Here is a 24,542-nt window from a genome sequence, read left to right as displayed (position 1 = left end):
TGGTGTAGGTGTAAGTGTTGTTGCTCTGACTGGTACTTCACTCACTCACTTCGGCCATCCAGTACAGAATCACAACACCAGGCAGTAAACCCCTGAGTCAAGCTCGCATGAACAACTTCCACAGCGAGGAAGATGGAAGACCAAGACCTTGATGCTCTTCTCTACCCGAGGGGGGATCTGAATACCCCGAAACAAACCGCTTCCGCCTCGGCGACCTTCCAAGGCGCAAAGAAGGTATCCCGAAGCCCACGGAGATGTCTCAACCACCTGGAGCGGGGAAATATCTCGGGCAGACGTCAGTTCACGTCGGCTTCAGCTGGCCACTGTTCTTCGGTGCATGCCTTTGTAGTATCACCACCCTGCGACCGGCTGGTTTCGGTAAGTGATTCGTGACGGAATACACAGCAGACAGCTGAATCTATTCCGTTCCGCCATCACCATCACCATGCAGCCGGCACCATTACCTATCACCCATGAGCCAGCCATTCCATTCCATACACCCCAAAGTGCAACCTCAAGCTGATATACCGCCTACCCACATATCCTTCTACCGAGTACCCTCCAAGGGGCGTGTGTTTAACCCAGCCCCTCGCTAGCGCCAGTTAGCGACCGTTCAGCCGTTCGCCGTTGGTTCGCCGTTCATGGTCTGTGCGCCCCACCTCGCGTGGCTTCCATTCCATCCCATCATCCCATGTGCGTTTTCGTCGAAAGTGTCTCAGCTGTCATCATGCCGCCCGATTGGGAAATGCAGGTCTGTTTTGGGATGTTCGCTTGGGTCGCTTGCAGCGCTTGCGGTGGCTTGTCGTGACTTGGGGGAGAAGTATCTCTGGGCTTGAGCTGGACTTCCGTTCTAATTCGCTGACTTGGACGCATGCAATGAACGACAGAGTAACTTCCGCTACTACCGTACTCCGCAGAACTACAGCTCCGCATCACATTCCAGTCGTCAACGTCTGTTCGCTTCGCTCGCTTCGGTTCGGTCAATCCGATCCTGCAGACGAAAACTTGTGCAGAATCGCCCCGCTTTCTTCTCTTCTCTTAATTATCCCGACCGGACCGGACCCTACCGTACCCTAGGTACCCCACTTACCGAATGGAGACTACTCTCAGCTGGCTTTGGGACCTTGCTTGCGAGACTACATTCCTACGCGAGAGCTTGGTGTCCGTCATGTCGGCGTTGAGCTCCGCGGGGGATGATTGGATCGTGGGTGAGGTTGACGAACGAGGTGATAGATGATGGAATGATGGAATGGGGTTTCGTGCGTACGCAGCTGCGAACCGGGAGAGGGGGCTCCGATTCGTTGGCTTCTGGTTCGGTGTAGTGTGTGCTACGATACCCCTCATATCAGATGTCCCTCATACCAGATGTGCCTCATATCAGATGCTGCGGTGGTGGCGATGCGGGGGCGGCTCGGGATACTGTGTTGGTAAGTCAGCTGGGATCTGCCGAGGGGGTGGGTGAAGTGCGGTTCAGGGGTTGGTTTGTCATACTACTGACTACTACTACTACTACTACCTAGATACGATAGAAGTCCTAGGGAGAGTTAGGGGTAAGTGGGTATAGCGGCTAGGAGAGAGCTCACTTGCAAGTTAAGGTGATAGCCATCCGTCACGGCAATTCCTAGTATCTCCCGTTCCCCGTCCAGAGCCGTTCTCATCCTCATCTCTCTGTCTTTCTTTTCAGACTCCTTTCAGACTGCTGTTTGACTTGGACACTCAAGACACTCCAAGAATACAGGTATCTACCTATTCAAACTCAGTCTCAGGCCATACAACAGACACACAGACAAGCTCAGTCTCAGGCAGAAAACATGACAGACCTAGCCCTCGTGCCGGTGCAGCTGCAAGCCTTCGTGCTCAACCCAGCTGTCTGCAACACCGGCACAGACGACGACAACGGCGCACGCATCGTGCCCATCACCCAGCCCAACTACACCTTCCTGCGGCTGGACAACTTCGTCCTCCAGCCCGATGTCATGAACCACGCCGACATGCACAACGCCGCGCCCGCCGCCAAAAACTCGCGCATGAGCGACCTCGGGCTCACGCCGCCGGAACCGCGCCGGAACCGCCACGGCGTCTATGTGCATTGGATCCTGCCGCAGGTTTACCGCAGCGGTGTCACCTCGGCGCCGTCGGTGCCTGCTGATCGCCGCGAGGATGAGCGGTTGCGCCGGGGTCACGCCCCGTCGAGGAAGCCGGGCACGGGTGAGAACGTCAAGGCGCCTGCGCCGAGTTCTACCCCTGAGTTCCTCCAGCCGCCGACCAAGTATCTCGTCGTGCGCAAGCTGGATCTGGACAGCGTCGTGCCGGCGAGTGCTAAGTCGCAGTTCAAGGAGTACCAAGCCTGGGTGATCGAGAGCGATTTCCTCTGGAAAATCGACGACATTCCCTTCAACTACGACCTAGAAGTGGATGTATCCCCCTTTGTCGTCGGCGTAGCCGACGGCCGGGACGCCAGCATCGTCCAACAAGCCGAGGTGTTCATCGGGCGGAAAACCCCCCTCGAATCCTGGACCCCGAACGCGGTCACAGACCGGTTTGCCGATAATTTGACGTTGCTCCGCAGCAACAACCAGCTCTTCGCCGACTTCCAAATGCACAACACCAACGTCTTCAGCATGCTGGACAATTTCGTCTACGGCACCCCCGACGAGCCCCAATACCTCGACCAGGCCAGCGCCAGCTACTACCTCATCGGCTGGCACAAAGACACCCACACCGACCCTTTGTACGACGCCTCCAGGCGCTTCACCCGCGAAAAGAAACTCTCCGGCCTCTTCATGGGCCTCGCAGACAGCGGTATCCCCGACACCACCAAAGCCTGGCTAACCTCCACAGACCCAGCCCATCTCTGTCTTCACGGCGCCGTCTACGACGTCCGCTGGGACCACTCCTCCAAACCCGCCACAGTCCCGGCCGACAACTACTCCGCGCGTCTCCGTGACCAGACTATCCCCTCCCTAGCCGTCGGTACCACACCCATGGATGCGCTGCTGACGTATATCTCTGCGCGTGACGGCCGTGAGGAACCGGGGTTGATAGCCCAGTTGGAGGAGGATATCCTCCTGATCGATACCCTCCTGCACGCGCGGGATGATGGTGTCGAAGGCCAGCGCGAGGCGAAGGATACGGTGTATAACTGGAATTTTTCGCGGTTTCGCGGGGGCACGCATTTCTATCTCGGTGGGGAGGACGCGACAGGTAGACCGACGCAGCCCGCGCCGGAGTCTATCAAGGCGCTGAGGGAGGTGAATGCGTTGCAGGTGCAACTGGATGGGTGTGAAAGGTTAGCCCGCCAGCGGAGATGGGATATGTTTGCGATTTGGTGGAAGTATGTCAGTGATGTCGCGAATAAGGACCGGGAGCAGCATGATCCGGCGTTTAAGGCGCTGGCGGAGGATTTGGCGACGAGGATTACGCAACTGGATAATTATGCGGATGAGTTGAGGAAGGAGATATATACCCTCACGACGAAAGAGGGGACGGCGTTGGTGAATGTGAAGACGGGGACGCAACCGCATTTTTATCGGGCCAGGGATCCGACGTTGTTGATTGGGGGGGTGGATGCTGGGTGGGCGTCGGATTTTGGGAAGAATGTGACGGTGCGGTTGCCGGAGCAGACGGTTGTTGTTAACCCTCCGGCAACCGTAACGCAGTTGGCGGCGGATGTGTTGAAGGCGTTTCCTGATGTGGTCCCCCTGAAGGAAGTGGGCAAGTTGCTGGGGGAGTTTTTCACGTTGAGCCCCGAGCAGGGCAACCAGAAGCCGGGGGACGGGACTTGCTACCCGCAGTTCCACGACACCCTCGACAGCCCGCCCGGCGTCCAGCCTCCGATTCTCCGCGACCAATGGGGCAACCGCCAGCCGTGGCTACCACTATTTGTCGAGTGGGAAGTAGAATACACCCACGTGCCCTTCGACCTCTGGGCGCTCGACGAGCAAGTCTCACGGCTCTCCGACAACCGACTAGTCCGGTACGGCGTCGAGGTTCCAAGCGGAAAACCCCTCTGGGAAGAACTTGGCCCAACCACCAAGGCCGAACCCCCCGACACGCGCATCCTCTCTGGCCGGGTCCTCATCCTCCCGCAACCCACCTTTTCCCTAACCGCCAAGGTAACCCAACTCTTCACCGACACACCCCCCGATATCCTGCGGAAGTACCTCGGCGACGACGAAAGGCAGAATTTACTGGATAACATGAGTGCCCTGCAGTACCTGTCGTGTCCGCTGGCCGGGTTGACCGAGGGGTTGTTGACGCTGGGGATGGGCACGCATGTCAAGCCGGAGTGGAAGGAGGTTGCGAATGATGTGGAGACGGTGACGGCGATGAAGGCGGCGCAGTTTGATTCTGCGGGGTTGAACAAGGAGAGGCTGGAGATGATTCAGGGGAATTCGGGGCTCACGCCGTATGCGGCGTCGGTCAGTTTTGGGGGGGACGAGTGGTGTCCTTTTAAGCCGGTGACGCATGGGCAGTTTCGGTATTTCCCCCTCATTTAAGACCTCTGTTTGTAAGGGATAAGGTAAACTGACAGACAGGAAAGCTTCCGCAAACTCAACATCATCGACAAGTTTGGCCAGGCCATCGTCACCATCGACCCGACCCCCCAGCGCGACCACGGCCACCCCCCCATCTTCCCCGCCATCAGCGATTTCTACGAGCCCCAGGCCGTCGTAGTCAACAACCAAAAAGTCGCCAACACCGTCGTCCAAAACAACGGCACCGCCTGCGAGTTCATCCAACTCCCCCCGCAAATCAACCAAAACGCCCGGCTCAACGCCCAGTTCGTCACCGTCGCCGACGACGGCGACTCACCCACCCACGTTGGAGGCGGCAGCCCCAACAAACCCTACTGGCGTCCCACCACAGAATGGGAATCCCCCATCTGGGGCTGGATCGTAACCAACTACGCCGACTACGGCATCCAGCTTTTCACAAAGGACGGCATCTTCTACGGCGAAGCCCGCATCGGCGGTCCCAACGGTGCCATCCCGGGCCCCAAATGGAGTCCCTTCAAGCCCCCGCCCGCCGGCACCACTTCTACCCGGGACCTCGCCCGCCTCGACGCTCTGATCACCCGTCTCGGACAGGCGGACTACCTCAAGGGGTTCTGGACCATGCTCACGCGGGCGCTGGACAGTCTCCCGCCGGCGCCGGACGCGTACGCCCAGTTTTTGAGTTCGGTTGTGGGGAAACCGTTGGCGTTGGTTACTACGGGGTGGTCGGTCGAGTTGGATGCGCCGCCGTTGGGGAATCAGTCGACTACGGCGAAAGTCAGTTCCCCGGAGAAGAAGCTCATCGATACCGCGACGCCGGAAGACGGGTATACCTTCCACGTCAAGCTCGGCGATCGAGAACGCGAGTATGACGGGTTAGTCGGCTACTTCGACGGTTTCCCCTCCCCCGCCACCGACGACACCTCCCACAAGGGGGAAGAACTCAACTACGACCAAATCAAAACCTACTTCTCCCCTCCCCCGGACCCTCAACACTCCTACCCCAACCTCATCCCCATCTCCAAAACCAACTACCCCACCTTCCAACCCTACCACATCGCCCCCTTCCCCGAAACTGATCCCCCGGACTACAAACAACAAATCCACCCGGCCGACTACACAAACCAACACAACGCCGAGTTATCCAAACACATCTTCGGCGCCATCATTGACCCCTTCACTCCCATCCACGCCTACTCCTCCTTCCTCCCGGCGCAGACGCTGGAGTTGCGGCCGTGGACGTGGCAGGGGGCGATGGAGAATGTAGTGGCTTTTTTGCATGCTGGGCCGGTTACTTTGATTCCCGAAGGAAAGGGGGGTAAGGGGGATGTGACCGACGGGTTTGATGAGGGGAGGGAGTTGACGGCGGATAATGCGAAGCAGAAGCCGCCGGTGGATGTGGTGGGTGTGCCGGCGTTGGGCGGCGGGGAGTGGAGTTGGTTGCAGCCTTATGTTGATCCTGATACTCCCTCTCCGAGACCCTCTCCTTCTGCGGCGGTTGGTGGTGGTGATGGGGGTGGCGGTGGGGATGATGATTTGCCCATCCCTGTGTACAACGCATACGGGATCGAGTCAAAAGGCAACCTGTTGTCGCCTGGGTTTCAGAACGGGCCGTACAGTGCTGTCGAGGGGTTTTTGATGCTTCGTCGGCCGATTATGGCTGCTGATCCGAATAAGTAGTCTGTTAGTGTCTGTTACTGTTTGTGGGAAAAGGGATGAGGAAGGGGGATGAGGAAGGGGGATGAGGATGGGCAGGGGTTGTGAATGGGGGGTTTTTCTTGCTGGTTTATGGTTGGGACTGCTTGCGCGACTTGGGTTTTGCTGTTCGGATTCAGTATGTAGGTGGATAATTGATATACTTGATATTTGAGTTCATGACTGTGCCCCTGACTGACTCCTTGGACTTTCCTTTCAAATCTGCTCGGCGAGGAAGAGATAGAGATTATAATTATCTTGCCGTTGTAGTTTTGGAGGTTACTTGCAGGAGACATAATCACGGCAACAGTTAATTACATGGAACTGTCAACGAAGCGATGAGTCAGATCCCAAAAGATTCGAGACAAGACCTCAGAAAGAAAAAGAACCAGTCAGAAATTAGTTGCATTTTGATTCAACGAAGCTTTAGGTATTTTGCTGGTTCTGTTAATCCTTCGAATACCCAGGTATAGGTTGTATCGTGTATATATGCCGTTCAGTTAATGCATCGCCAAGAGGTACGTACTCTCAGACCCACTCGGTAGGGCTGCCCAGGGTCCAAGCTTCAGGGTTCAGGGTTCATGCCCGCGAACTGATAGCCCCACCTTCCTTACTAGGAAACACAGCACAAGACGAGACGAGAGGAAGCGCAGTTTTCCCACACCAAGTTTAATTCCACTACCTAACTAATTCTCTTCCCGAGCCCGCATCTATCTAACCAACCTCCAAGGAAGTAAGCTATCCGATCGAGCCCCCTCACCGAATCCCGAAGCCGAAAAGAGCCCGCCCGAATCGACCGTCCCCCGAAGCAAGCTACCCGAGAGTTCACTTGCGCGCGTGCAAAATATGCTGGAACTTGTACTTGCTCTTCTCACCGAGCGCAATGTAAAACAAATGGTTGCCATTGTCCGCTGCAACCACCGTCAGCTGGCTCTGGGTGTCGATGGGGGCGTGGGCCACGTTCACGGGGTTCGAGCCGCCCCAGCCGCTGTCGTCCTTGACGATGACGCGGATCTGGTCGCTGGTGTCGACGTAGTAGAGGTAGGTCTTGCCGTCGATGTAGGCCACGGCGAGGGTGGAATTGTCTTTGACGTCGTTTGAGTTGACGAGTTCCTGGTCTATGACACTTTTAGCATCTACACATAGAGAGGCATACACACATAGAGAGATAGAGCGAGGGAGGAAAAACAAAGGGTGAGAAGGGAAGGGAGAAAAAAACACACCCCAGACATGCTCGGTGTTGGGCGAGTACTCGTGCAGGCGCTTGGGGTGGTTGGCCTGGTAGATGATGTAGCGGTTGCCGTCGTCCTCGGGCTTGTCGCCGGGCACGTAGTACGCGGCCAGGGAGGTGCCGGGCAGGATCTTGACCGTGTTGTCGAAGCTGCCGGGGGACTCCTCGCCGAGGGAGATTTCGTTGATCGCCGTCGTGTTGTAGTCGGTGCCGCTGTCTGTGTTAGTCTCTGTGTTTCTGTCTGTTTTTTTGTCCGGAGAGAGAAGAACGGGAAGGTGAAAAGAAAGAGGGAGAGTACGTCAGGTAGTAGACCCAGGCGGTCTGGGGCGACGAGGTGCTGGCAATGGTGATGTTGCCCAGCTCGGTGGCAGCCAGGGGCTGATAAATCGGGCTGATGATGGACACGTCGTTCTGGGTGGCATCGCCGACCTTGGGGGGCGGCTTGGCGGTGAAGCCGACGACGAGGTCGATGCCGGTCAGGTTGGTGGTGGTGACCTGGGCCGGGTTGATGACGATGCCGGTCTGGTCGGCGTCGGTGGCGACGTAGGCCTCGGTCTCGTCTGAGGTCTTGGCTTCATCGCGCAGCTGCAGGCCCAGGTTCTGCTTGTCGGTGTTGTAGAAGAGGTGCAGCTGCTTGTTGGCCGGGGCGGCGGTGTTGTGAAAGACGGCGGCGCCAGACATGGTGACGTTTGCTTCGAAAGAAGTTGGTATGAAGGAGGAGAAAGTAAGGTGTGCTTGTGAGTGCTGGTTGAGAAGTTGTTGTGGATGCTGAGATGTCTTGATCGAGGAGAGAGATGGTGTTTATATACACCTGAGCCGTCTCTGATGCAAGGAATGTGAGTGATGCCAGACACCATCAAGCGAGAGATGAGAGACTAACCTTGGAGCCCTCACCGTCGTCGCTCATCTTCCACGACATTCCACAAGCCGCCATTCGCAACTCAACTGACCTCACAATCACGACTCGGCCACTTCCACTCGGCGACTACAAACACCGTGCTCCGCACTTCCGTGAGAAAGAGACCTAGCGGTTGGCCAAATCGCGAGGTATGTGCGAGGTGGTTGTGATGGCGTTGACGCCGACGTCGATTCAGCTGCTTGGCGGCGAGCACAACATTGCGGGATTTCCCAATCCATCACAACTGCATTTTCACCCTCACGAAATACGACCCTTTGCTACCGTCCAGGGAGGAAAGAAGACGACATTCCAGTCATCATAGCCATGAGTTCAGCTGGGTAGAGAGCTCGGTTCGAGGGTATCGGCTAGAGGTATGAGCGCTTGAGAGTTACGCCATTGGTCGTCGGCCAGGCCGGCTCGGCGGAGTCAAGCGCGGGGTTGAGTGTACGTTTACAAACGAGCTATCACGATGTGGGATTGATTGGTGACGTGACAAGTCGGGGTAGTAGGAGGACGCCGACGGTGATGCCTGTAGTGATGACATCGCCAATAGCCGGGCTGAGACGACGACGAGAGATTTTTACGCGAGGTGAGGACGGACGAGTGGGGAACTACCTACCTTGCCTGAAAAATACCCGTTACGACCCTGCGAGTGAGGTTGACACGAGAGGATCAGGCACTTTTGTCGGGTTCTGACTTCGGACGCCAAGACGGAGAAGGGGGGCTGAGAACCGTTGCATTGGATGGAGGGGTGTGGGTGTAGTGGAGCTGTCATTATGCATTTATCCGGGAGGTTAGAACGACCCCGATTCCGACGGCCATATTGAGGAGTACGACGGAAACGAGATGTTGGTCCGGTTTGACTTGCTCTAGGTTTGGATTCATGAGGGGTACTCGATTGATTTGTGGGATAGTTTGGGAACAGCATCCGAGGTTGCCCTCGAACCAACTGTCTCGTCTTTCTCGCCGTCCTCACTCGCAGTCCCTCGCTCTCAAGGTCTCCCTCTCATGGTCCCTCCTGACCGGGGCTGAGGTTGAAGCGCAAACTCACACTTCAAGACTCGCTTCAGGGGCATTCCCTACAATCACCTTCACCTTCACCTCACATTCACATCCACACACTCAACCCATACTCACATCATCTTCACCTTCATACCTACTCACCCATACATTCACACTTCTACCACACCCACGTACACAATCAAAATGGCCATCTACACAGGCGGCAAAAGCAAAGCAATCTCCTCCCCCCGCCACCTCACCCTCCGGCACGCCCGGCGCAAAACCCGGCTCTCCAAAATCGCCCGCGGCCTGCTCTCCGCCGCCGAAGACGACCAACCGGTCCTCAAACCCGGCGAAGAAAAGCTCAACTCCTTCTGGGCCCCCGGCCTCGAAGCCGGACCCAAGCACATCATCTCCGCCACGCAAACTATCAAATCCAACAACCAGCCGGATTTAGTGCTCACGTCCGAGCAGGACTTTTACGTCGACGCGCCGCAGTTCTCCCTGCCTGAGGGCTCGGTGTACTCGGTTTTCCCGCCGTCGGGGTATCCCGAGGATGCGAATATCCTGCCGCATGTTGTGCTCTCCGATCCGCATTTGCCGTGGGAGCGCCGGGGGAGTCCGAAGGATGATCATCGTGGGGATAAACGGAATAAAGTGCCTTGGTTGATGCTGTTTAGCTTTACCCAGGAGGAACTCAAGCTCGCGCCGGATGCGTTCGGCGGGAGTACCGAGGTCAAGCAGACCCCCACGGGGGCAGTCAATATGACCGTTGGTGATCTGTGGGATATCACTGGCAGTGCAGCATCTGGCGTGACAACTCCTATCACGAAGGAACTGGGGCCGGAGAATATCAAAGACGCCCGGGGTGATTTTATTTTTGTGAAGCCCGACCTGTTCAAGAGCATGTTCTCGACTTTTGACGACAACAACACCCGGGTTGTCCCCGCGAGTCCAGACACGACCAAGTACAAGTACCTCGCCCACGTCCGTAACATCAACACCACGGGTATGGCCGAGGCGGGAAAAGAAGACGTGGGGATCTTTTCCGTCGTCGTCGGCAGTCGCGCAGGTGTACTAGCCAACACCGCGCCGACGGCCGTATCGGTGCATCTCGTATCCATCGAAGGGGTCGAGGAGATGACTTCCTGGGCAGACGACAAGAAATATATCGCGCTCTGCTCGCTGCACAGCTGGAATTACACCGTCAACCCCCCGGGTACTCTCAACGTGCACGACGCGTTCGTCCACCTCGGCGAGACGCTCGATTTGCTGAGGGCACCAGACGCTATTATCAACCCGCTGTTACGTGCCAACGACAAAGTCAGCCAGCGCCTCGCCCAGCGTCTGCAAGACGGTTATTCCCTCGTCAAATACCGGGTTCAAACCGGGGAAAAAACCATGGCGCTGTACCGGGGCCCGTTCACCCCCACCGTGGTCGCTCCACAGGGCGGGGGGTCGGCAGACGATAGGGAGGTGAATCTGCGGTGTTCGAATTCGGGACAGGATTTGCAGGTGCTGGATCGGGAGGTGGGGCTGATGGATGTGAGTTATTCGGTGGCGTGGCAGGTCGGGAGGATGTTGGCGTTGGGGGACCAGGGGTTTGCGGCTGCGCTGGTGAGGCATCGGGTGGCTATTCAGGGGGGGGCGATGAAGGCGGCTAAGGTTGATGTTGTGAGGGGGGTGGCCGATAAGACTTTCCGGACCCGGACGGATTTGCTTGCGGATTTGAAGGAGACAGCGGGGCATTTGGGGAGGATTCATCTTGGTGATGACAACGGTGATGACAATAACGATGGTGATGATGGTGGTGACCCGCCCAGGTTCCTCCCCGGATCCCCTCGGAAAAGATGGCATCGCCCGCGTCTGCCCAAGCACCAATACCCCCCCCTCCACTTCAACGCCCCCGATATCAAAACCCGCTACCTCCACCACGCCACCAACATAGCCCACCGTCTCGCCCAGTCCAAATCCGGCCCCGGTACCATCTACGACGAAACCAACGACCCCGTCTCCACCGACTGGATGCAAATCCTCGCCTGGATCCTCGACCGCATGTTCCTATCCGGCATCCCCTCCCACTACCTGCTTACCGACCCTTCCCATCTGCCCACGGAGAGCCTTCGTTTCTTCTACATCGACCCCAACTGGGTTGACGCTCTCATCGATGGAGCCCTCAGTTTGGGAAACCATATGGGTGAGGACCGGGATCGGGTGGCCATCAAGCAGGCTATCAACACCTTTCTACATCACGTCCCGGAGCATCAGACGCATGCGCCGCAGATACCGACGTATGGGTTTTATCTGCGGTCGGATTTGGTGACGATGTTTCCCGACCTCAAAGTCTCCACCGAGCCAGAACCGCCCAAGGGGGTGTTGCCTGACAAAGCGCCGCTGTTACGGCATGAGATTGTTGCTGATGGGGTGATGCTCGGGTTGCTTGACCGGCTACCCGATCCGAGCGTGACGTCTGATTTCCAGGGGCTGTGCTTTACCCAACCGCCGCATCAGCAAAGGTTTGCGGTCGGGTATGAGCTGTCTGCCGAGAAGCTTAGTATTGATCTACGGCATCAATACACGGTTGACCAAGAAACGCGGGAAACAGACAAGTCCCGGCACAAACCGCTGGTCGAATTCAGCACCACGCCATCGGATACCAAGAACTGGTTCACTTGGAGTTCGGATCCTAGTGATGAGACAAAAAAGAATGACTTGCGGGTCGTGCGGCTGCCGTTTTATGCCGAGGAGCAGACACGGATTTTGATGGAGAAGATGGACAAGAAGTACTTTGATGATGACCAGCCGAATGCGGCGTTGTTGGGGATGCAGCTGAATGATGCGTTTTATCGCCTGGTGGTGAGTGCCACGGAGCAGAGGGCCGCGGAGGCGTTTGAGAGGATTCGGGAGGATGGTCCGCCGAAGGTGAGGGCGCTGGGAAGGTTGGGGGTGCCGTATATCCGTCGATCTTTGAGTGGTAAAGATGGGGACGAGGGTGAGGACAACGAGCGTGGTGATACTGGTGATGGTGGTGGTGAGCTCGAGGAAGAACCCCAGCTGGAAGTGACTCCCCCCAACGCCCTCTTCCAACGCCACCCAACCTACCGCCCGCACCCCTCAACCCTCGCCCTCAACCGCTCTCCGCATGTCCGCAACCTCCCCATTCCCCTCTACGACCCCTCCGAGCACGGCCGTCTCCCACCCACCCGGACTCCCCCCAATGAGCCCCCCAGCACAGTATCCCTAGCCGCCCTAACCACCAAAGACAAAGGAGTGTCCGCCGACAAAACCGACCCCGCCGGTCCTCCCATCTTCTCCTGCTACACCTTCACCTCGGGCTACGGCTCCGTCCAAACCAACGCCGACCCCCTCCCGCAGGACATGATCTTCTCCATCCAAGCCACCAACACCGCCTCCTCCAACTACCAACTCATCGAGTTCCAAATCTGGGTTCCCCTCGGCACCGTCGACAACCCAGACAACCATTGCCTCTTCCCCAGTTACTCCGGCCCGGGAGCGCGGATGTTGAGTAATCTACGGTTTAACGTCCTGCCGATGTTGGCGGATATGCAGGGGGTGCCGTGTTTGGTGTTTCGGTTGTTGCCCAGGAGTGCGAGTGGGTGGACTTCTGTCAGGCCGGTGAGGGAGTTGAGCTTTTTGTTGTGTTTGGCTACGCCGAACGGGACGTATGGTGGGGGGGCGAGCACGTTGGTTACGCTGTATACGGCGGCGTATTATAAGTATGTCGCGGAGAAGACGCCGGTGCAGGGGAAGTTTGTGGTGGCTTTGAAGAAGAATGAGGATGTTTAGGTTACTGGGATTACTGGGATTGACTTGTGTTGTCATTCTGTTTCTAATTTCTGGTGGATATTTACTGGGTTTCTCGTCTTTTCTGTTACCTAGTTCTATCAGGTTAGGTCGTTCGTTCTCCGTAGCTCTTCAATATCTAGCGTCGTTTACTCTACGTCGGCACCAAGTTAGGTATCATGATACACATAAAAAGAAAGCAAAAACAGATCAGAGCACCGTGAGAGCTTGACTACCATATTACCCAGATTGCAACATCCAAGGCGTTAGGTCTATGATGCGGATAACTATGTGATGTGAATGACTGTATCAGTGACGGCTGTGGTATGGGCGGCCTTGTCCTGCGAACTGTAAGGGCCGCGCAATGAGTACGGGATTCCAATGAGCACCAGTCAGTCAGGGTGAGGCACTCCTTCCTCAGGAGACTGGAGTCGTCTCATGTTCCCAATATCACGGAAGGAGCCGGCACGGGCCTACGGCAAGCGCGACCATCCCATCACATCTTGGGAGTCTATCCTGCGACTTTCCCCAACCAAACACATTCGCAAAAACAGTCAGACCACTTTGTCTAGCCGTGTTGCCGGACATCTACCGACCGTGGATTCACCGACTGAAAATGAACCGGCCGAACATGGCCCGGCAAAACGGGAACCCACCCATCCCAGACCTCCCAAGGCGGGGTAAAGGAACGAGGCCACTCTCTCCTCTCATCACCAACCCCCTCAACCCCTATCACCGGTCTCCATCGCCGGTCCCCTATCACACATCCCAACTCACAGCTTCTATCACAAGTTCCATCACAACTTCCATCCCAGACGCCCTTGAACGCATCCATCTCCACACCCCGTCCTCACTCCTCCGAAGATCACGACACTCCTCCGAGTAGCACACCTCCCCCGACGATCACTCTCTTGTGTCGTGCACAACTCTCCCCGCCGAACACAACGCTTCTGCGTTGAGTACAACTCCAGTCGGGGACTCGGGGACGACATAACAACCAGTAAGAACCAGTAAACGCACTGCCGACAATCGAGGCATTCCGAAACAGGTCTCCCGGAGCGTTCGAAAGAAGCTGAAAAGCGATGATACAGCTGTCACTGTTATTGTTGCTGCAACTCACTGCAACTGTTGTAATCACCGTCACTGCGACACAACACAGCACGACGCAGCACGACACGACACAATACGATAGACCCGGCACGACAAGACGTCGGTCCGAACTGAACTCGGCCGGAAGCTCAAAACGGACGTTCAGCTCGCCCCAATCATATCCTTCGGCGCTTCTAGCGTCAGTCAGTCAGCTAGCCAGCCAGTCGTAATGAATGAGGCTATTAGAGGTAAGAGGTGCCGAATGGGCTGTATGTCGTGCATCGGTGTTAGGGTAAGGGGGGTGTAACTGATATACACGTTATTCACATTTCTCTTTACCTGCATATCGCTAACGAGAGTGGATCCATAGGGCTTCGCACCCCCCACCCCTGAGACTCCTCCCTGTTCAACCGCCCGATTGGTGGAGCTCAGCGAACGTTGCACGACAGGGCTTCCGAGTTCTGTCTCGTCTCGGGTCTCGAAGCACCCGTCCCGTCCCGGATCCGTACCAAGCTAACGTTAATTTGCGGCTTGTCCGTTTGCGGCTACCCTTTCGCGGCTTCTCCTTAGCGTCCGTCGCACAATCCGTGCATGGTATTGGGTCGAGAACGATGCCTTATCGACTGGGGACTGCGTAGTGTAGCACTGGCAAGGCGCACTTCTGCATCTGCATCTGTATTGGACGTAGGGGCGTACCTCCCTACCTACCCAGCTACCTACGTCGGGTCTCTACTCAAGCAAACCCTCAGCCCGAAAAAACGCCTCCAACCTCACCTCCTTCTGCTCACTCGACGCCCCATCCACCTCCTCGCGCTTAATCTCCTTAAATTTCCCCGCCGCAATCAGCTTCTTGATCCCATCCACATCCCCCGGCTCGGTGACACGGAACACCTCGCCCATGTCGGGTTCCCAGAAGTAGATGTTGCCGGGTTTGGCATCACCCGCAAAGAAGTAGAGAACCCCGCCCTCGCCTAGTTTTCGGCCCAAGAGGGGGGTAGCTTTGCCTAGGCCCAGCGCCACGGAGGTGTGTGCGCCGGTGCCGTTGACGCTGCCCCATTCTTCGTCGCCGCCCATTTCGGCGTAGGTGTCTGTCCAGCCGGGGGGCATGGAGGTCTTTTTTACTTTAGCTCGTGCGGAAATGAAGGAGACGAAAACAGGAAGAAAGGACGTGAGGGATAACTTACTGCATCGGCTTTGCTCACCGTGCCAGCGTTGGAGGGAGTCAAGTCGGGGGCCATTTCTGGGCTGGGATCAGCAATCAGCGCTGTTGAGGAAATGTTGAGAATGTGGTGAGGTGTGATGTTGATGTTGTGCTCAAGTCGAGAAAAGGCAGCGGTTAGCGAGAGTTGTGCAGCGAATGCCGTGGGGCGGAGTGACGGCCGCCCTAAATACAGCGAGCGAATCGTAGCTTGCCAATGGCTTTTCGGGCAGAGGGGTCGACTGCCTCGGCAACCGAGCTATGCGAGCTATGCCAGCTATGTCCACGGCGCCAACATGCGGAGACGGGGAATGACAGAGAACGGCGATCAACAGGCCCCCGCGCCAAGTATGACTGACCGGTACATGGTCGACATGTACCTCGAACGCCGGGGGTTTCTTGCTTGCTCCCTGGCATCCCAATCCATGACCCCTTGCTCACCCAGCCCCTTCTCCCAGGTCAGGACCTCTCTCAAGTCACGACCCGTCCCATGGCCGGCCCCTTCTCTCACACCAAGGCCTCTCTCAACTAAAAACCGTTCAAGTCAGGAGAGTCCTGGCTAGGTGATGTGTGTCCGTCGCTGAAAAACTCCAAATCATCCTTTCTATGTCCCTGTGCCTATACCCTTAGAGAGTATAGTAAACACGCCACAAGATACTCAGACTCGAGGACATCATGGCTGCCATCTTCGACTTTGGTGGCCGGAACCTGGTCAACCTCTACGAGACTGTCATGACCAGAGACCATGTGAGTTGGCGGCCCTGCCTTCCTATGATACCCTCACTTGCTCCGGCTAACCAGGGCACATAATATACATGACAGGTCTTTGCATACCTCGACTCGGTCATCGCGAATGGCGGAGGTTTCAACCCCCCCATCCAGGACAACGTGCGCGCTGACCTCCAGACCATCCGGGACCAGATCGCACTTCTCAGGTAAAGACACCCCAGGCTTGTTTGTGTCCGCCCAGATCTCCCAGAGAACAGAGAACAGCGGCTGACCCCAAACACCATTATGCGTTCGCCCCCGGTCCAGCCTCCCAAACGGTGCCGAATACTCCGGCAACGCCACCCTAAGACCCAACCAACACCTCCGCCGAAGCCTCAACGCCGGCTGGAACGCCCAGCCCCGCACCGCCCCTTCCAAATTCGACCTCCTCGTCCAGGATGCCCACTTCTGGCGCAAACAACGCCCCGACGGCCACGAACTCCCCTACTGGTCCCCCTACGACCTCCTAGGCTTATTCCTTTCCAAAATGGGCCCCGCCCCGAACCACGGTACCGCCAACCGAGACAACTTCTACATCCCCCTCGTCGCCGTCTACGCCCGGTTCTGCATGCTGATCGCGGGCAACAAGCGGCCCGCGCTGACGACGGACCCCGCGCGGGCTAATAGGCGCACGCGCGGCGCGGGGGATGCGTCGACGTATTATCAGTGTACGTGGGAGCCGTGGTCGGGGCAGTTTTTTTTGGGCGCGGTGTTGGCGGGGTATAAGTGGGAGGTGGAGGATGGTGTGGGGACGTGGAAGCCGGTCGTGAGGGAGACGAGGCATGATTTATTGAATGGGTTTCATGGCTTTCCGGGGCAGTGGCAGGTGTGGACGCGGAGTCCGACGAATGATAGGGATGGGAGGGATACGGTGTTTGGGAACTGTGCGGAGACGTTTCCGTTTTTGGAGATGCTTGCGTATGTTTTTATCTTCTTTGTTCCCCTTTTCTTTTCTTGTTGGCTGCTCAGTTATGCTAACGCAAGACCTCGCAGACCGCACTACAACGCCACTGAAAGAGCTCGAATGTGCGGCCGGGCCCTGCACCGCAATTTCTCCTCCATAGCCCAGTACAATCATGGCGCGATCACGGGGTGGTGCGACTCACCCTGCCTCAACTGCAAGCAGCTCCTCAACTGGGCTGGCGTGGCCCCGCCGTACAGGAACTTTACTACACCGAGACAACGCCGAGGCAGGGGGGGAGGTAGGGGAGGAGGGGGAGGAGGTAGGGGAGGAGGGGGAGGGGGCAGGGGGATGTAGGAGGTTGAAATCATGGAGGTCATGATGAGGGCGGATATACAAGTTGTTGTTGCAATTTACTTCTGGTTTTCTTGAGCTCTGGTTTCCTGAATAACTGCAGTACTTCCGTCAAGCCAGCCAGCCCTCGCTCTGGTATTCGTTCATTACCGTGGGTGATCCCGGGCTATCGGCTATGGATGGTCTTACTGTTAGATGGCGAGCTCTGTATAGATGCCCTCCCGCCCTTCTCGGTAATCATGAACTGCACCAACTCAGTCAGGCCGGCCCAACGTGTGGTTCAGCTTAGTCTCCGTGCCACTTCAGATATAGCTGGGCCCCCTTTAGTCCTCTTGAACGTCTTCTGTAAATCGGTCAGGCGTTTCGTTGCCCCCTTTATCTACACCCTGGGTATAAGCAGTGCTTACGACTCCGTGTAGTAATTATGTAAATTGAATTCCCTGGTCGCCTTGACACATGAATAACTCACCGTCTTACAAGAATAGCACAGAAATGGAACATTCAAGTTACATGTTTTATAGTTCCGTAGCTCTGAGTGTTATAAAATTAAGCTCCTAGTCTTCTACACAGTAATTACCATCAGCATCAACCTCAGACCTATATACGAACTGGCCGAACGGACCCCTACATTGCCTTCCGCTTTTCTCCCCCCTTCTGAGCCGGTCGACGGGTGTAAGGGATTGCTCATTTTTTTTTTCTTTTTCTTTTTATTTCTTTTGAAGGAATACCCTGTTAAAAATATTCTTGGCGTTATGTGGTTGTCGTGAAATTGTGAGCATCGCCGACAAGAGCGGAGTCACCCTCTGTTTCTGGAGTTTACATGAGGGGTGACACTACTGTACCGTTGTGTGTGTGTGTGTGTGTGTGTGTGTGTGTGAGAGAGAGAGAGAGAGAGAGAGAGAGAGAGAGAGTCAGTCGGGAGTAGATACCGTCTACACCATTGCAATACACTCGCCTCAGGATTCAGTTTCTTGTTTCTCAAAGTTGGCCCCAGTGTCTACCTTGATTTCGTTATCTTGAAATCATGATCTTTGGCTCACACTTTCTTCACCGAGGGAAATATTACACGAAGTGGTGTCGTACAGATGTACATGTATGTACATACCCTTACGCTGTTACGCAACAACGTTGTCACGGGAGCTCGCAGTGAAGTCATCACAGGAGTGCTCCTCCCAATCAACGTTGACAGGAACGCGGTTAGTCCTCCATGTTGACTATGCCCGCTCTAGCTAATCGTTAACGTTGGCGAGAAGCGCCAGACGGTCGGTGCCTGCTCTCTGCCCTAATTATTGAGCGCAGAGGGAACATCAGAATACACCCAATTATCTACACAACAGCTCGTTCCCTAGTTCATCGTTCTCCTCGTGCCGTGCCCCACTATTTCCGGCATCACGAAGGCCACCACTAAGAATTCGACGGGAAATAGGGGGAGGTGTTCCGGTCTCGGTACGGAGGTTCTGCGAACGAAGCCGACCCCGCAGCGCCAAGGCGCCCAACCGGCCGCGGCCGGCCCCGCCCCGACTTTCCGTTCCGGAGGGTCACGAAGCCGAACTTCTGCGGGGAAGAGTCGACTCTATGAAACAGCCCGAGATGGCTCGAGGGCAGTTGGTAATCTAGTCCGCTCAGTTGGGAATGCGATGTCGTCGGTGTGTAATTATCAGTAACTTGCGAGATTCGCTAGTTACTAGTAAGCCCGGTTCTCGGGACGGCGATGGTTGGAACAAGCCTTCGACCATCTGATGGTGGCACGGCCGCCGGCCGGGCGGGGCCCGCCTAGGTAGTCTTTCAACCGATCGGACACTGGTATGTTTGCAGCCCCAGATTTTTAACTATTCGGGGCCCCAAAACTTAAAAAGAACGGTTGATCCCAGGGAGATCTCGCGTATCGTGAACCCACTCGTTGCTGGAGGGTTTGGCCTCGAAGGCGAACGCCACGATATGATTCTCACTTGAGAGGCTGAGAGGGCTGCAAAGATTCGCATTCGTGGCGTTCGAGATGCGGGAGCGCTGGTCCTCATCTCGTCAATTCCCTGAAGCCCCGCTTCTAGAAAAACGATTCGCCGCTCCTTCGAGCCGACTTGTTTCATCTCTCCTCCCACCGACTCCATTGCACCCGCATCATCTGAAGTCTGTCAGCCTGATGCTTGCTGTTGGTGGCCAGGCTAGGCTGCCAGGCTGAGGGTTTTCGTTCAGATGACGAAACCCAGAATCCCCCGCGTGATGCCCTCAGCCGTGTCCCATGAGTGCGCCTCTCACAAGAAACCCTCAAAAAAACCCCGTAGTTTATCCGTGAACACGGATAAGGAAAAGCAATGGCCGAGGGCTGACGGTGCCGTCTTGCCGAAAAGACGTAGTGATTTGCAGTGATATGCGCTCGACAGTTCATACTTGGCAGGCTGTGGGAGGCGACAGGAGCGTGAGAAAGCGGCGGAAAAGTTGGCTGTGGGCCCCGAGGACCCTGGATTGGTGGGTTAGCGGCTTGGCAAGCCAAGGCAAGCCTGGCTTTGGCTGTCCTTCAGGGGGGCATGGGGGGCACGGGGGCTTGCAGGGGGGGCGTGTGCCTCGCCCAGAGTGGGTTTCGCGGGTGTTCCCCATCTGCGACAAGCAGCTAACTCACTCGCGGGCCAACTCCAAGTGGAAAGACATTCCATCTTTCTGCACACCCGTCGCCCGTGACCCCGAGACCCGGAGGACCGACTGAGTTATTCCAACCGGCAATCCCTCTCCCTCGTGACAGCTGACCGACCAACCTGCCGACCGATGCGTCCGTCACCAGCGGATCCCGTCACGTTCGGACTAGGCTCCAGGTCCCTCTCTTCCCTCTCCATCATCGTGCAGCGGCACTCCACGCGGACGCGGGCTGCTGCCAAACAGCCCCATCACCTCCAAGATTCCCGCCTCCAACTCTGCTCGTCTTCCTTCCAACATCCCCCTTCGCACGTTGCCCGCCGCCCACGACGACCACCACCGCCGAGAGCAGGCATCCCGGCTTCTACCCTCCTCGCAGCACGGACGGGGGCATCCCATTGACGAACCGGGCTCTTCATCCGAGTCGGACGATAATAACGACAAGGGCCACCACGAAGGCGACGACGACGACGACGATTACTCCAGTTCGTGGACCGACACCGGGGACATCGCCGAGCAGCTTGCCGACGAAGACCCGCTGCGCCAGCGAGTGAACGACGACGGTGACTCTTCCCTCGCGGGCGCTTTCAAGAAGAACAGTAACAAAAAGAACAAGAAGGTCCGCTACCGCGAGCCGGTGTCATCGTCTGGAAGCAGCCGGTCGACATCACGCCACGCCGGCGTCATCGACAAGGAGGCCATCCAGGTCCCGACTATCGGAAACCGCAGAGCATCGCGGGCTGAGCGCCTGCTAGCCACCATCATGACGGGCGGTTCCGGTTCCATCCACGGCCTGACGGGCAAGCCGTTGCTGTTCGTCCCCCTTTCCCCCTGCTAAGAGAAGATGAAGATAATTCGTAGTTCGCAATTACGGGCGATGCTGACATCAATTGGCTAATCCAGGTACTTTACGTCGATTTTTGTATCATTAGGCGTTTTTCTTTTCGGATATGACCAGGGTGTCATGTCCGGTATCATCATGTAAGCCTGCTTTTGTCCTGACCATTGATGCATACTAGCAAGCAAAGCATTCAACTAACCCTCTGATAGTGGCGATTATTTCAGAAAATATTTCCATGACCCGTCCCCCGTGGAGATCGCGACCATGGTCGCGATCCTCGAGGTCGGCGCTTTCATCTCATCCCTAATGGTCGGGCGGATCGGCGATATCATCGGCCGCCGCAAGACTATCTTCTACGGTTCCTGCGTCTTTTTCATCGGCGGTGCCCTGCAGAGCTTCGCCAATGGCATGGCTATGATGATGGTCGGCCGTGTCCTGGCCGGTCTCGGCGTTGGTATGCTGTCCACCATCGTGCCTGTCTACCAGTCCGAGATCTCGCCGCCGCACAACCGTGGTCAGCTCGCCTGCATCGAGTTCACCGGCAACATCATTGGCTACGCGACCTCGGTCTGGGTCGACTACTTTTGCATGTTCATCAAGAGCGACTTGTCCTGGCGTCTGCCTTTGCTGATGCAGTGCGTCATGGGTGGCCTGCTTGGCCTGGGCAGCTTGATCATTGTGGAATCCCCCAGGTGGCTTCTGGACAACGACCACGACGAGGAAGGCATTGTGGTCATTGCCAACCTCTACGGAGGTGGTGACATCCACAACCCCCGCGCCCGCGACGAATTCCGCGACATCAAGATGAACGTCCTCCTGCAGCGCCAGGAAGGCGAGCGCACCTACAGCGACATGTTCAAGCGCTACAGCCGTCGTGTCTTCATCGCCATGTCCGCCCAGGCATTGGCCCAGCTCAACGGCATCAACGTCATCTCGTACTATGCCCCATACCTCTTTGAACGCGCAGGCTGGGTCGGCCAGGCGGCCGTGCTCATGGCTGGGATTAACGGTCTCACCTATGTCCTGTCCACCATCCCGCCGTGGTACATCGTCGACCGATGGGGCCGCCGGCCGATCCTGCTGTCGGGCGCCATCGCCATGACTGTGTCGCTCTCGCTCATTGCCTATGTCCAATACCTCGACATCCCCGCCACCCCGAAGCTGGTTGTGCTCCTCGTGGTTATCTACAACGCTGCGTTCGGGTACTCGTGGGGCCCTATCCCCTGGCTCTACCCCCCGGAGATCCTGCCGCTCAAGATCCGCTCCAAGGGTGCCAGTTTGTCGACCGCGACCAACTGGGCTTTCAACTGGTTGGTGGGCGAGATGACCCCGATTCTGCAGGAGCTTATCCACTGGCGGTTGTATCTCGTGCACGCCTTCTTTTGCGCTCTCAGCTTTGTCGTCGGTACGTCTTTCTTCCTTTCCCCCTCATTCCCCCGCTTCTCCAGTCCATAACTAACGCTTTTACCCTCTCCAGTCTACTTCCTCTACCCCGAAACCTGCGGCGTCCGCCTCGAAGACATGGACGCCCTCTTCGGCGACTCCACCCGCGCCCTCGGCACTCCAGCCTCAGGCACCACCCCAGCCCTCCACGCCGAATCCGACGCCCTGCTGCGTCCCAGCTCGCCCATCCCTGCGCTCGACGGCAGCAGCAGCATCGGTGGCATTCCCGGCAGCCCTGCTGAGCAGCGCCGGGCTGCCGCGGCTGCTGCGATCCCGGGCTTGGATATTGACCCGCCTGAGGATGTGGAGGCTGTGAGTAAGCCGAGGAATGGGAATGGTGGTGCTGGGGGACGGGGAGGGATTGGGGGGTGGTTTTCGAGGATTATTGGGCGCGGTGGGAATGGAGAGGGGAATAGTGGGGGGGCGTATGCGCCGGTCAGGCAGGGCGATGAATAAATGATTATGGTATAGACGGTTCGGGAGCGGTGGGTGGAGGGTAGGCTGTTATGGGGTTGTTAGGTGTTGGATTTGGTGAGCGGACGGTGGGATATGGTATGGTCGTTGGTGGTTTGGGTATGGAGGTAATCACGCGGTGCATATAGATGGCGCGAGCTGTCGAAGGTTTGGCTTGGCTAGCCAGCCGCCAGGTTGCTTGGGAATGTTTTTCCTTTTTTTGTCTTGCGGTTTCTTTCCTTCAACGGATTGTCTCTGACGACATCTTGTCTCCATTTCTCTTTTCGACTTTCCTTTCTGATCTGAGGACGTAATTACGGCTACATAGGATGAAGAACGGCTCGTTGAGGGCCATTACAGCGGACCTACAGCGGGTGTGGAGCATAGATGTTCATCGTGAGGCGAGGATGAACGCAATGCTTATAGATTGATTTCTTCCCATGAGCTGCTATCAGCCTCGTGACGATGGCTTTTTTGGGGTCTGTGAAAGAAACTATCCCTTGTGTTCCCTCCGTAGTATGAATTTTTTTATTTTTCCCAGTCCTTTATGGGAAGCTCACCGTCCCCTCTAAAGGAAGCTTGACCAACTTCACGATTGGCCCGTGCACACCCAGCTTCATAGCACCAATTCCATCTCAAAAACTTATCGACTCACCTTCAACATCTTAAACAGCCAGCCCAAACCGGCCCAACACAACCCACTACTTAAGAACGCCCCTCAACCCCACAATGCCAGCCACCACAAACCTCGTCCACTCCTACCGGCACCTCCTCCGCGCCGGCCTCCGCGCCGTCCAATTCTCCAAACCCTCCCGGTACATCATCCGAGACGTGCTGCGCAAGGAGTTCCGCGATCCCCGGGGTGTGTTTGAAGCGGAAAAGGCACGGCGCACGGTTTGGTTCCTGAACGCCGCGGCTCAGTCGCGTGGGCTGGAGCACAAGATCTTGAAGAATTTGTGTAGGGTGCATTGGGAACGGAAGCAGGTGGAGCATGCGGTGCCGTGGCGGATGAAGGTTATTAAGATGACGGATGATAAGGCGAGGAAGTGGACTTTGTGAGTATTTGTTTGTTACTTTTTTATTGGTTGCTCTTTCGCTTTTATCTCGACTTTCTTTGTGCTTTATGTTTTTTCTACCTGTTTTTTCACACTCACTTCCAAAGGCAGAGACTAACACACAGGACAAAAAGGCCCGCAGATTCGATCAAGGGCACCGAATTTGAGCACTATGATCGGACGATCGCCATGCTGAATGATTCTATGGGATTATGTCTGCGTTGAAGTCGTCGATATCAACGAAGCATGCTCTTGTTATCAAATTCGACAACCATTTGTCGGGCCGGCTGTCAGCCAGCTGTCAACTAATGGGGTCGACTGGCGGGCAACCCCAACTCTGGACCCCGCGAGACCGGGCCTAACTAGCGTCGGGTCGGAGCTGAGCACAGCACCACGGTGCTCCTCGACATTTACTGCGGCTCATGCCGTTTAGAGCCGGCCCGTGATGGGCACTAGCGGTGGTTGAATGAAGGGGGCCATGGGCTTTGGATTCAATGTGGTCGGTTGTGGCATGGCCAGTCCGAGAAACCAACTCCACGAAACAAATCAAACGTGCGAAGACATCTGCAGAGAGCGGGAGCCGTTTTTGCAGATCGCCGGCGGACGATCGACAGATGTGGGGAGGGTTGTTATCTGAGGACCCCAAGAGGGCGTGACGGTGTGACGGTGAAGAGGTTGGGACGGAT

At 56.6% G+C, this 24,542-nt stretch overlaps 7 protein-coding genes across 7 annotated transcripts; 5 read left to right on the top strand and 2 right to left on the bottom strand.

Moving 5' to 3' along the window:
* Positions 1–1,811: 1,811 nt before the first annotated feature.
* Positions 1,812–6,176, top strand: C8A04DRAFT_29396 (uncharacterized protein; the record flags this gene model as incomplete). The annotated part of the gene is made up of 2 exons (XM_062780995.1): positions 1,812–4,480; positions 4,544–6,176. The coding sequence occupies 2 exons, from the start codon at positions 1,812–1,814 to the stop codon at positions 6,174–6,176; spliced, it is 4,302 nt and encodes a 1,433-aa protein (XP_062636366.1).
* An 840-nt stretch (positions 6,177–7,016) lies between these two features.
* C8A04DRAFT_29395 (uncharacterized protein) lies at positions 7,017–8,103 on the bottom strand (the record flags this gene model as incomplete). The annotated part of the gene is made up of 3 exons (XM_062780994.1): positions 7,017–7,309; positions 7,415–7,635; positions 7,721–8,103. The coding sequence occupies 3 exons, from the start codon at positions 8,101–8,103 to the stop codon at positions 7,017–7,019; spliced, it is 897 nt and encodes a 298-aa protein (XP_062636365.1).
* Positions 8,104–9,526: 1,423 nt separating this feature from the next.
* On the top strand, positions 9,527–13,129 carry C8A04DRAFT_37864 (uncharacterized protein; the record flags this gene model as incomplete). The annotated part of the gene is made up of 1 exon (XM_062784031.1): positions 9,527–13,129. The coding sequence occupies one exon, from the start codon at positions 9,527–9,529 to the stop codon at positions 13,127–13,129; it is 3,603 nt and encodes a 1,200-aa protein (XP_062636364.1).
* A 1,815-nt stretch (positions 13,130–14,944) lies between these two features.
* C8A04DRAFT_29393 (uncharacterized protein) lies at positions 14,945–15,453 on the bottom strand (the record flags this gene model as incomplete). The annotated part of the gene is made up of 2 exons (XM_062780993.1): positions 14,945–15,328; positions 15,400–15,453. 2 exons carry the CDS (start codon positions 15,451–15,453, stop codon positions 14,945–14,947), a joined length of 438 nt encoding a protein of 145 aa, XP_062636363.1.
* A 635-nt stretch (positions 15,454–16,088) lies between these two features.
* On the top strand, positions 16,089–17,439 carry C8A04DRAFT_12754 (uncharacterized protein; the record flags this gene model as incomplete). Its single annotated transcript, XM_062777448.1, has 4 exons — positions 16,089–16,160; positions 16,236–16,348; positions 16,449–17,099; positions 17,175–17,439. The coding sequence occupies 4 exons, from the start codon at positions 16,089–16,091 to the stop codon at positions 17,437–17,439; spliced, it is 1,101 nt and encodes a 366-aa protein (XP_062636362.1).
* A 1,587-nt stretch (positions 17,440–19,026) lies between these two features.
* Positions 19,027–22,804, top strand: C8A04DRAFT_37863 (uncharacterized protein; the record flags this gene model as incomplete). Its single annotated transcript, XM_062784030.1, has 5 exons — positions 19,027–19,040; positions 20,311–20,877; positions 20,968–21,045; positions 21,115–22,310; positions 22,383–22,804. The coding sequence occupies 5 exons, from the start codon at positions 19,027–19,029 to the stop codon at positions 22,802–22,804; spliced, it is 2,277 nt and encodes a 758-aa protein (XP_062636361.1).
* A 726-nt stretch (positions 22,805–23,530) lies between these two features.
* Positions 23,531–24,081, top strand: C8A04DRAFT_12780 (uncharacterized protein; the record flags this gene model as incomplete). The annotated part of the gene is made up of 2 exons (XM_062777455.1): positions 23,531–23,856; positions 23,982–24,081. The coding sequence occupies 2 exons, from the start codon at positions 23,531–23,533 to the stop codon at positions 24,079–24,081; spliced, it is 426 nt and encodes a 141-aa protein (XP_062636360.1).
* Between the last annotated feature and the right edge of the window lie 461 nt (positions 24,082–24,542).

Source organism: Dichotomopilus funicola (assembly GCF_033296635.1).
Source record: "Dichotomopilus funicola strain CBS 141.50 unplaced genomic scaffold C8A04scaffold_38, whole genome shotgun sequence".
Lineage (NCBI taxonomy): Eukaryota > Fungi > Ascomycota > Sordariomycetes > Sordariales > Chaetomiaceae > Dichotomopilus > Dichotomopilus funicola.
This window is presented reverse-complemented; position numbering and strand designations above follow the sequence as displayed.